At 33.7% G+C, this 12,329-nt stretch overlaps 1 protein-coding gene across 4 annotated transcripts in view; it reads left to right on the plus strand.

The window, feature by feature from the left end:
- Positions 1-12,329, plus strand: part of fam76b (family with sequence similarity 76 member B) — a 40,412-nt gene that overhangs the window by 10,615 nt on the left and 17,468 nt on the right. For 2 of the 4 annotated variants that reach the window (XM_069890788.1, XM_069890786.1), the window contains exons 2-7: positions 215-279; positions 357-411; positions 2,812-2,976; positions 4,666-4,829; positions 5,205-5,252; positions 9,725-9,808. In XM_069890788.1, coding sequence (XP_069746889.1) covers positions 215-279; positions 357-411; positions 2,812-2,976; positions 4,666-4,829; positions 5,205-5,252; positions 9,725-9,808 — 581 coding nt within the window. The remainder of the gene's footprint in view (positions 1-214; positions 280-356; positions 412-2,811; positions 2,977-4,665; positions 4,830-5,204; positions 5,253-9,724; positions 9,809-12,329) is intronic. The other 2 variants (XM_069890789.1, XM_069890790.1) reach the window with 1 other exon arrangement.

Raw genomic sequence — 12,329 nt, forward strand, 5'->3', positions numbered from 1 at the left:
ATGAGGCATGCATCAGAAGTTAAACATTGAACTTGCTTCCTCCTTACATTTGACTTAAGTTTCCTTTGCACTTGACCAGTTGCATGTGATATCTGAAAATTTCACTATCAAAAACTTATTTTAGTCTTTAGTATCTCTAGAACAATGGGCTGCTTTAGTAATGAGGTTCCAAACATGTTTGGCTACTTTGATATCTTGTTTCTCTTCTAAATAGGAGTGTCGCATAGCACATCCCGTAGTCAAGTGCACGTATTGCAGAACTGAATTCCAGCAAGAAAGGTAAAATGGTTATGATATGTTTTATTTAGTTCCTTGAAATCACAACAATTTCTGAATTGTGTTTTTATTTTATTTAGCAAGACCAACACGATATGCAAGAAATGTGCACAGAATGTGAAGCAATTTGGAACAGTAAGTTGATCCAATAGCTTTATATTTTATTAGAGAATAGAGCTACTGGAATTTAATAAATGAAGCAGAGCATATAGAGTTGTTAATATTTCTGCATCAGTGGGAAAATATTTGTGGATAATTTCAGTAGATTATTTTGATAAAGCTCCCAATTCCAGTTTTTGAGTTTGAGGGTTAAACAGGTTTTTCTGTTTATTTCTGCTTAGCCATTTTTAACATTTCATTTTTATCTGCTTTTTTAACCTCTTAAACTTTAGTTTATATGAAAATGATTGCTTTATCATAAAACAGGTTTACCAACAAAAATGGAATGAGAAAAGTAAATCATACGAAAGAAAGAAAAAAAATGCATTTCATTTTGAACTATAAAAATTAATAATTGAATTGCTGGAGACACATGGTCATTTGTGGAATTATACTGCTGGTTATTTTCAGTCATTTCCATAAACGAAAATGAGATGATAGTAGGATAAATGTAAGTTTATAACTGATTTTTTGAAGAGTTATTATATCAGTCCTGTGTTTTACATGCTATTCATAATACTGTGGTATCGTTGGCATATCGACTGCTTTGTGTGTATTTTCCAACTTTTGAACAAAATAGGCTAAAAGTGTGTAAATTGGAATGTGTTTGACCAGGGATAGTCTGTACAGGAAGAACCGATAGTCAACAACATCAAAGTGCATTTGCCCATTTCAGAAAAAGGATTGTACATCTCTATTTCAAATGTTTAAATTAATACCTTGATCAATATTCAAAGTAGAGTTTATTGAAAGAGGAAATGTTTTATTTAAAATAAATTACCTGCTTGAATGAGCTCCCAAAGTTTTTACAGAAATTTTAATTTGATCTTTAAACTATAGTGGGATACAAGGTGGTTATCATGTCTTGACCAAATGATTCTATTTGCCATTTTTACCTTCCTCTTAAGTAAAGGCGGGGAGGTTGAAAAGTTACACCAAAGCAACTTTGTTAATTATTGATCAGGAGGAAGTGCAAAATTATAAAAACAATATAATATTTGGCTAGTCTTTATGCAAGTAAACACTGATAGGTCAGGCATCTTTTTTCTTCTTTCATGAAATCCACATTAATGTGTTTTTTTGTCTTCCAATATCAGGTTATGGACGATTCTTAAGCCTGAGCAGAAAGGGAGTGTATGAAAAGAGGTTTTTTTCCCCCTGCAGATGTTTGTGTAATGAAATTGCCATTGCAAAAGCAATTTGCAAGCTAATAATTACGTATTGTAAAAATACAAAATTTCCATATATTGAAATTATTTCCAGGCCTCTGGTTATTGGACTATTATATTTTGCGCATTATAGTTTGCCATGGACCTATCATTACTCTTCCTTCCCCTGCCTTGGGTGTCAATCCATTCCACTAATTTTCCAGACACAATCCAGCAGGAAAGCCAAACTTGTTCTGTGATAGTGAAACCAATAATACAAGATCAATCACTTAGGAGGAGTGCAGAAGAGATTCACCAAGATGTTAACAGGACTCGAAAGAGGTTGGATAAACTGAATCTTTAATCCCTGGAGCATTGGAAGCTGTGTGATGACCTTATAAAAGCTTTATAAAATTGTGAGGAGCTTTGATAAAGAGAATGCTCAGTCTTTTTTTCTCAGCGATTATAATTTTAGAATTGGGGGGCATGGATTTGTGGTCTGCGGAGAAGATTTAAGAGGAATCTGGGGAACAATGTTTTCACACGGAGAGTATCTGCATCTGGAATGAGAGGAAGTTATAGAAGGAGATGCAATTATGACATTCAAAAGACATTTTGACAGATATATGGTTAGGGTTTGGAGGGATGTAGACCAAATGTAGTCAAATGAGATTGCTCAAGAATGTGAATTTCGTTGGGATGAAGGAGATGGGCCAAAGAGCTGAATAGCGATGAGTTGATAACATTTGATTAGGGATGTACTTTAAATGATTTAAAGCCTGATTAGCTCAGTGGGAACTGAATTAACTTGCTCTTTGGATACTTTTTTTTTCACCTTTCCTAAATTAAAATGTAAATTAATCAACAATTTCCAATAGTTATTTTACCATTTTTAACGTGTTGGAAGATGATCAGATGCAAACTGTCCAAGATTACAGTTATTTTGCAAAATAATTTAACCTTTACATATTCGAGTCAACATCATAATAATTCCTCTGATAAAGAGGAACTATTCTGTTCATTTCTGTAAATCTCAATATGAATCTGAGAAATAGTGTAGAGTGAAATAGTTGATAGAATATTGGGAGATTTTGTTTTTCCATTAATCTAGACAACAAATACAAAATCATTAATTGGATCTGTTATGCAGTACAATGGAAGTACAGGATTTTGTAAAATTATCAGTGTTTTATTTAAGGTGACATTGATTTTGTTTTTATTCATGCAGCCCAAACCATGTCAATATTGTAACATTATAGCAGCTTTCATTGGCACCAAGTGTCAACGTTGTACAAATTCAGAAAAGAAGTATGGGCCTCCACAGACATGTGAGCAGTGCAAACAGCAGTGTGCCTTTGATCGAAAAGATGAGAGTCGGCGAAAGGTAACTGAAGTGAGCAAAAATTAATTTTGTACCTTTAGCTTTAAATTACCTAATTTGGACATTTTTGATTGCGAATGTGAGTCATTTTAAACTGCATATATTTTAGTTCATGGGATATTATCATTGGTACCAATTGCAACATTTGTTCTCCAATCCTATTTTTGAATTGAGGAGGCCAACTCATGTTAGCCACATTGATTAAGGAAGGCAGATATCCTTCCATGAAGGACTTTGCTGAACAAGGTGGGTTTTTACAATCTGATGATATTCTCATTTTTACTTCAATTAGCTTTTTTTTATTATAAATTTTTAAAATTATCATTTCTGTCCACACTGCTGTTGTGGCAAATGGAACTTTGTTTTTGGATCTTCACTCTGGTTGTTATGGACCCTCTCAAATACTACATTTTGCTTTTTATTTGTAAATTATATTACTTTTACATAAAGTTATTTTCATACAACTTCAATTTTTATCATGTTTCAGTAAAAATGTAATAGCATTTTGGAATAGATGGAATGATAGAAAATTAAATCTGACATATCATATAATAACAGCTATAATTAAAACACTTCAACTTAATCGTGGATATGTGATGACCGGAGTGTTCCCACTGTGTGCATTCACAGCATATTTCATTGATCTGAAATGATTTTGTGCCATCTTACATTTGTTTTTGTAACTACTGTATTGTTAATTTTTATCCAGTGGATAAAATACTACTTGTTGCAGTCAATAATTTGCATTTCTAGTCAATCCAATATTGACACTTATTTCCTGTTGAATTTAATTCTTTTAATGTTTTGTGCAAAGGTTTAGAAATAATGGGGAAAAATAAAAAAAGCTGCAGATCATTATTTATCTCTGAGGATGTTATATTTCAGTAATTTATTTCAAAAATATGAGTCATAAATTTACTAAATCCTGAGGTTATAATACCTTTAATTTCCACTTTCAACCCCTGTCTATTAATTTACCGTATTTTTAGTTTGGTATTCACATTCTGACCTAATATAATTGGCATTTGGATAGCTTTGAAGGTTTAAAGCCTTAAATTGGTACTTGTATTTTTAAGAACGGAAAAATTAAATGAATAATTGTAAGTAAAAAAAAAAGTTTCTTTCATCAATGTTTACACATAAAGACTTGAAAAGGCTCATGTATGTTTTCCCTCAATTTCTCAGGATAAATTAATTACTTTTTTCTTTGAAAAATTAATTAACATTTCCTGAGGGTGGTGAAAACATTGAGTCACTAAAATAGAGGTATAACATTTGATAGAATGACAAAAATGTTTTCAAACCTATCTGAAAGTTTGTTACATCAAAGCAGAACATTTTGCAGTAAACATCCTATGTTAGATTGGTTTGGCATTAATAAGACTTACAGGATTCAAGATCTTTTAAAATGGCAAAATGTATATAATGCAAACTATTTTCTAACCATATGGGCAGCACAGTGAGCGCAACATTGTTACAGTGCCAGCGATTGGGATCGGTGATCAAACCCTCTGCTGTCTGGAAGGAGTTAGTATGTTCTCCCTGTGCCTGCATGGGTTTTCCCTGGAAGCTGTTCCCTCCCACCATTCGAAACGTGGCGAGGGTTGTAGGTCAATTGAGCGGCAAGGGCTCATGGGCTTAAATACTGTGCTGTATAACTAAATTGCATTTTGCCATGGTGTGACTTTTTGTTTTATAAAGGTTGATGGAAAATTGCTGTGTTGGCTCTGTACACTTTCCTACAAGCGTGTTCTGCAAAAAACGAAAGAACAGAGAAAAAACTTGGGTTCACACTCCTCATCATCTTCAGCTTCACTGCCTGAAAAAGACCTCTCAAAGCATCATCACAGTAGTAGTCGTCACAAGTGAGTGAGACTAATGATTTTCAAATAATGCTCCACCATAATCCTCATCCTACTTTAATATGTCCACATTGTTGCACAAGTTTCTTTAGTTACTGCTTTGAAATTGTCCTGAACCATAACTTTTTTTTGCACCATATAATGGAATTTTATTTTAAAGCCTGATTACAAAATGTGATTGAGTCGTTTGAGCACTGATAGTTGTATTTCCATATTTTCTGTCAGAGTTCTCCATTGGCAAAGTTTTTTTCCATTCTGAAAAAGGGTGGTAAAAAACTTTTGTGAAAGACAACCTGATTAACAGGATTACTGCACATAACTTTATAAATTAAGAATCTCCTTGAAAAACTAGTGATGACTTGACCATTTATCTTTCAGAATCAGCAGCCTAAGTCCAGAGCAGCAGCATGGAGTATGGAAAATGAGGTAACTATTTAGTTGTTCTGTTTAAAAACAAAATACTCTTTGTTTTCAAGACTATTTTTAATTTTATATTTGTACCTAATAGGAACATTTGCACTGCTTTATGTCATTATCTATACATTGCCACCAACTGATGATAATAAAAACAGTACAGCACGTTAGATAGAATAGTAAACTTTAAAATGTTTTGTTTCCATGTTAAGAATGCTGCATTGTATGTGTGCCAGATAATTGGGTTGAAATCCTATTTAGTAGCTATGAGGATTTTAATTGAAATCACGTGAGTGTTCTACCTTTGCATGCGCCTGCTCATAATTTAGTTTTATTAGTCATTCACTGTTAAGTAGCACATGTAAATGATGAGTTGCTAAGATAATAGGTGCTGTTACAATAAATTAAATTACAATAGGTTGTTAGATCAGTGCTTTTGCTGTTTGCTCTATTCCATCCAATGTGGGGAATTTGTTCCTCAGCAAGGTTAAATCAGCACTTAAAAAAATAAAAATGGCTTGCATTTTTAATATTATTGTTAAACTTGATAAAATATTGGAAGATGCTGTATAATGCCACAAATCAATTTGTCGCTGACAGTGATGTAGCATCAAGTGACCACTTGTACCAATCCTACAATACTGCAGCATGTAAAGCGAAATATTGGTCAGAGTTTTTGTAACCAATAGAAATTTGGGGCAGAAATCCTGAGGTTGGCCTCTAAAGAAATAAAGGCATAGCTTTCAGTGGTGGAACAATTCACAATGAACTAGAGGACAAATGTGGAGTTGTGCAAAAAATTTGAAATCTTGTAGACATTACAGAACTGGAATGGGGCACGTGCATTGGGGATTTGAAAACAAATGTGCTGGGTGAATCGCCCTTGGCATGAATTGTGAAATGGGCAGGAGTTTGGGTTTTGATCAAGTTAATTAAGGATAGAAGATACAATACCAACCAAGAGATTACTGGAATGTTCCAGTGAGTATTTCAGTAGTAGATGAAGTAAAGTAGGGTTGAAATTTAAAATGTTGTGGAGTTAGAAATAGATAATCTTGAAGTTAAAAATAACATGATGTGATTAGATACAGTTAGCAACACAAAAATAATTCAGCCTTGGCTGTAGAATATTTAAAATTAAATCAGCTGTGATTAAGTTACTGAACTTCAAATGTTACCAAGTACTATACCTCTTGGAGCTTAGTGTTTAACAAGCCTGCATAAATTCCTGTATCTCGTATGAATTGTTCAAGTATAGTTAATCACTCTCAGGTAGCTGGAGTCGGAGCTTCACATTCATTGGCACTCTCATAATGGCATCAGCAAAATTTCTGTTTCTGTCTGGTTGATTTCATTTGAATGGAATTCTTCAGTGATTTGGATGTTTTAATACATTGGTGCCAAGAAGTGATTTTGTGTGTGTGTGTGTGTTTGTTGTTGTTAGGGTGTGAAATGTGCTAATGAGCTGAAGATGGATCTCTTCAATATGGACTGAATAGATTTAGAATTTTTGATTATTTTAATTTCTAAAGCTTGCCTGATCTGTTTGTAGTTTTTTTTTGGGAGGGGGGGGAGCTCATTTTTAATATCCTTACCAACTAACTGCCTTAGCTTTGAACATTTTTTGGCAACAGGTAGTGTGTGGTTTTTTTTTTACACAGCTATTGCTGTGAAACTCCAGTTCAAAGGGTGAGTAGCAGAATTTCCTCCAGTAGATGGCATATCAGTATCAAAGATATTTATTTGGCTTAAGACATTAATTGCAATCCATAAAAATTAAATATACATTCAGAAATGCTCTCTAATCTCCACAGAACTATAAAGCAAGATATCTACATTTGTTGATATCTGAGTTGGTCCTTGTTTCAATGTTTTATGCTTTAGAGCTGCTGGTAATAGACGGCTTGGGCGCAGCCATGACAATAAGAACAAGAAGAGTAGGTTTCGGGCAGCATAGTGCCCATAGAACGGAGCTACATAATACCAAAGCATGAAGCAGAATAACAAGGGCAACAGAGATACTTGTATAGGGTAGGTATTCAAACTAGAGTTTAATTTAGTGGGGATGAGGGACAGATATGGCAGATTTCAGATTTATTTTGTCATTTGATAATTTGCTAGTACGATTCTTGTATTGCTGCATCAAAATGATTTTTTTTCTGCAGTGACGGTACTGATTTTTTTGGGTGGTTAACAGTATGTCAATAAATCAGGATGCCAATAACCTGATTCAATGATAGCAATATAATTAAAACCCTTTAGAATGTGGCAGAAATATAAATGCTTCTGATTTTAAATGTTATATTCTCTCATTCAAAAAGACTGGGAAAGATTAATAAGGTTTATTGTGGAAGATAATGAAATAATATTCACCTGGTAACTCATGATAGTTTCAATTTCTAACTGTTACCAGAATTAATTATCTTCAGATTCTTCACAAATAAGTCTTAGATTTCACTGCTCCAATACCAATTACCTTCCAGTTCAAATGTTCTGCTCAACTCTACCAATGTTGATGGCAGAACTTGGCATTCCCTTCCATTATTCCTGTTACATTTCTCCCATTTCACAACTCGCTCTCATCGGTTTTGTAGTTTTACGATAAATTTTTAAAGGAACTACTATATTCCTTTTATTTTGCTGCTTCCCATTGTTCATTAAAAGTTACTTTTTCACTCTCAAGCACAGCTATTTCCCATTTGCGATCAATTACCTTTTTCTGCTCTTCCCATCTTAATCAATGATTAAGATACAAAACATTACATCTTCCCATTTGTGTATTAAACTTATCCCACTTAATTTCTTTGGGAGCAGGTTTTTTCTCCATTTCATTTATGGCTTGTGACACTTAGCTTTGTGTCAGGCTTGGTGCACTCAGTTTGGAGTTTACTAAATTTTTAACCATTAAATAAAAGGATGGAAAAATGGACATACTGCAGAACAATTATATTCACTTCAAGATCCACTACTTTGTGTCCTCTTGTTTCTTGGTATGATAATAAAATCTGTCCAACTGATGGAACTTTTTGCATGCTAACGTACAATATTTCAAAACGCGTGCTTTTTTACCACAAACCATTAAATATCTTGAGTTTTGTATTTAAAATTTTCCCAGTTCATTTGGTTTTCAAAAATCTTATCTTCTGTTTTTAAATAAATTGCTTCCCAGTATCTTAAAATATACTAAATTAATGATGCATTATTACAGTACCTTATCAAATACAACAAATGCATTTACCTGTTTTTGATTATAGAATCCAAAGCTAAAACTAGCACCATAACTTAATGTGTTATTCAGCAATGTAAAAATGTGCACACTTACACAATGTTGCTTATAATGTGCATTGGGTTTATAATATTTTGTTCAATATCTAGTAATGCATCGTGTACAATTGGAGATCAATGTATTATCAGTTGATATAGACTAATTAATTAAACTAACTGCTCCCGTGGCCTATAAACATTCATTCTACACTACTGAGCTGTTTAAGTATGTAATCTTGTCTACTTTGGTAAAAGTGGAACTTACTTTTTCTGTGGAGAACACATGACTGTAGACACTGGCATATAGTCATTTCTTGGTTATACTGGGATTTAGTAGCTGTAATAGTAAATGCTCTTCTGTATTTATTTAATGAAACATTAGCAAGAAACATGTCCCATCTTTAAAAGGTGTGGAAGCAAAGGGGCAGAACTAAATCTTGGAGTGCACTAAAATAAAATTGGACAGCGTCCTTAATATGTTGAAGTGATAAATTAATGTGTAGATATTCTTGAGATATGGTTGTACTAGTAACTACTGTATAAACAAGCACAAATTCTTGATTGATAACTTAATACTAATTATAGTTAAAATTGCCCTTGTTTGCTGTGATCATTTGCACATCAGTAATCTGCTCATAGCCTTATTTGTCATCTCTAACATCAAGGGGAGAGGTATTGGTCCCAGCCCTATACAAATTAGAATACAAACATGCAGTTTGAGATCATATTTTCAGAATAAACCTCTATTAGATAACAGTTGCATAAAGTAACTTTTTCTTCCCAGAACAGAGTGACCTAGGATTTGAATCACGTTGATTCACAGTCGGTTTTAGATGAGCATCAAGAGGTGAGAGTTTTGTTCTGAGTTAGAATCTGAGTTGTTAACTCCATGTTTAACAACTAATGCAGATTTACAACTGTCAAATGAATGGAACTATAAAGTGGAATTACTGAGTCCATTCTTCAATGCTGTGAGAATCCATGATAGTATTGCCTTCTGCCAATAATTCTAATTTTTCAGCCAATTTAGCTGATTGTAGCTTATTGGATAAATATGTTGGTTTTTGCTTTTGGCTACATTTTGCTATTTAAGGTAAAATGTGATTTTTTTTCTATGAAAGTTGTCAATAATTAACCTCAACAATCTCCATTACTTCATCTTGGAACATGTGATAATCAACTTGAACTAACTTGATCTAAATATTTCCAATTGCTTACAGCCATAAGTCATCATCATCCAGTATTCAAAATGAAGCTCCAAAGAAGAAGCCAAAACTTGAAACAAAACCCTCTAATGGAGACAGGTAAACTATATAACTGTCTTCAAATTAAATTGCTGTTATCTTGTTTGGTACGTGAGTAATGTTATTTTTTATACAGTTGCACAGAACATTTAATTGATATAAATGTACCCCTGCTCAAAAGTTGGTATGTTGACAATATTTTGTTTAAATACGGATTATGTTTTGGTTAGTAGTGGACTTTATTGAATTCAATTCAATAAAAATAGACAGTAATAATGGGAAGAAATTGAACAGATCTTTAATTCAATAACTGGTTGGAGACCCTTTGTTGATTACATCTTGAAGATGATTTAGGGAGTGTGTTTTTTCCTTGTTCTCTGCCCTCTTGCTCTCTGTTGAGTCTTTTATAAGGTTCAGTGGTAGCCACAGAAATGGCCTTTTGTGACCTGACTTGGTGTTCTTGGTAGTTAATGATTTATTTGAATAGTTTTATCCTACATAGATATTGTCTCCTGTTTTGATTTGTTTCAAATAGTTGCTTTCTATTCCCATTATTCATTGTAATAATTACTTCATTTACTTACTATTTGCTCACAACATTCCATCAAATAAAACTTTCTGATCTATTGTTGTAACCTGGCCAACGTTCTTTCTATTTCATGTAACTTCTTCCAACTAAACATGCTTGAAAGCCTCAAAGGGTTCTAGAAACTTGGAGTATGTACCAATCTTTCTGTCGTGACTTGATGGATGGTATGTCAGCCAAACCATGAGCAACAGATTTCCTTAACATGGCACACCAAAGAAATAACATTTCGTTGGTTGGGGTGATGTGCATAAAACGTTTATTTGAGAATAAACTTCCCTGTTCTGTGTTCTTTAAGATTATGATGTGTTGCTCTTGATCCAAAGCAGCAGCAGAAGTGGAGGAACATCGGAGAATATGGGGAGATTTTATGGAGGTATACAAAATTATTAGGAATATAGCTAGGGTAAATAAAGGTAGGCTTCTTCCACTAAAATTGGGTGAGACAAGATTTAGAGGATGTGGATTAATGGTAAAAGGTTTGATGTGAACATCAGGGAGAATTTCTTCACTCAGTGTAGAGTGGTGGATGCAGATTTGATTTTAACATTTAAAATGTTATTTCAAGCCCAGAGGACCCCAAAACCCAGCAGCAATAGATATTCCCCAAGACAAATGGTTACTTAAACAAAAGTTGCTTTTAATGATCTTTAAACATGAAAACAGATTCACACTTTAACTTAAATCATTATTGACTTAACTAACCTAACTTAACCCGTTTCTAATTCTAAGTGCATGTAATGTGTGTGCAAGTTCAGAAAAGTTTTTTGGTTCACAGTCCAATCTCACTTCTCATTCCTCCAAGTTCACTGGTTGCAGGCAATTCTAGGCAATTCTTATACTGTGCACAGAATTTAATATTTATAAAGTTCACCAAGCTTTGGTGCTTGAAAGATAAATGGTTACCGCTCAGGAAGGTGGTTCTTGGTTTTCAGAAAGAGATTTGATGTACACTGACACCCACAACTGATTCCTTTTTTTAATCAGCACTTCTGTGTCTTGACAAAGAAACTTGCCCCCTCTGGGTTCTCCAGATGATAACCTCTTTCTTTCAGGTCACCAGATAGTGCCTTTTTGTTTCTCTTATTCAGTGAAATATTATGCAGCCAGTCCTCTTTTCTTACATAAACCACAAGGGCTTTGACCAGGCTGAACTAAGCACTCACAACCCATCTTCCAAATGGGGTTTTCCACAAGCTTGCCAGCTTATCCTGTCCCAGTTTCAGCTGCTGACTATAAAACTGTAGAACTGATCTCTGTCTCCATCTCTCTCCAAGAGAAAGCCCGTTTGACTCTCTCTGCTTGCAAAACCACATGATCCTCTTAGAACAACAAGTTCCCTTCCAGACAATCTGCGGCTCTGACAAGCTCTTTCATCTGTTGCCTTTTTGTAAACAACAATCCATTAGTGAAGTCTCTTGGGCACTCTCCAAAGCTTTTGCAAAGACTGTTGGCCCTGACATGTCTAGCAGGAGGAGAGCTCCAATATTTTAAATAAGATCTGTTTTAAAGTGTTTGTATGTGATGACTTTTCCCAATTAATCTCCCAAAAACATACCTATATTCTGTCACACTTTCCCCGTCAAAAGAATTTTAACTTGAGTTAAATTTCAGTTATAACTAAACTGTTTTTAAAATCACTAAAGGGATAACAATATATAACATATTATAATAAAGTAACCCAATGTTGAGAGAATATTTTTCTATGCACAATCAATTTTAACATCATGACAAACAATCTGCTATCACATTATTTGTACCTCTGATATTGCAGATTATATTCTTGTAATATTAAACTCAAGTTTAATAATCTTCTGTTTTTATTCTTCATTTTATTCAAAAACATCAGAGGATTGTGGTCAGTAAATAACACAAATGGTCCATGAGAGGTACTGAGATATACATCAAAATTCTGCAGAGTGAATATTATAGACAACATTTCTTTTTCAATAGTGGAATAGTTCCTTTGATGAACAAAGAATTTTTTTTTAAAGT

Source organism: Narcine bancroftii, chromosome 7 (assembly GCF_036971445.1).
Source record: "Narcine bancroftii isolate sNarBan1 chromosome 7, sNarBan1.hap1, whole genome shotgun sequence".
NCBI lineage: Eukaryota > Metazoa > Chordata > Chondrichthyes > Torpediniformes > Narcinidae > Narcine > Narcine bancroftii.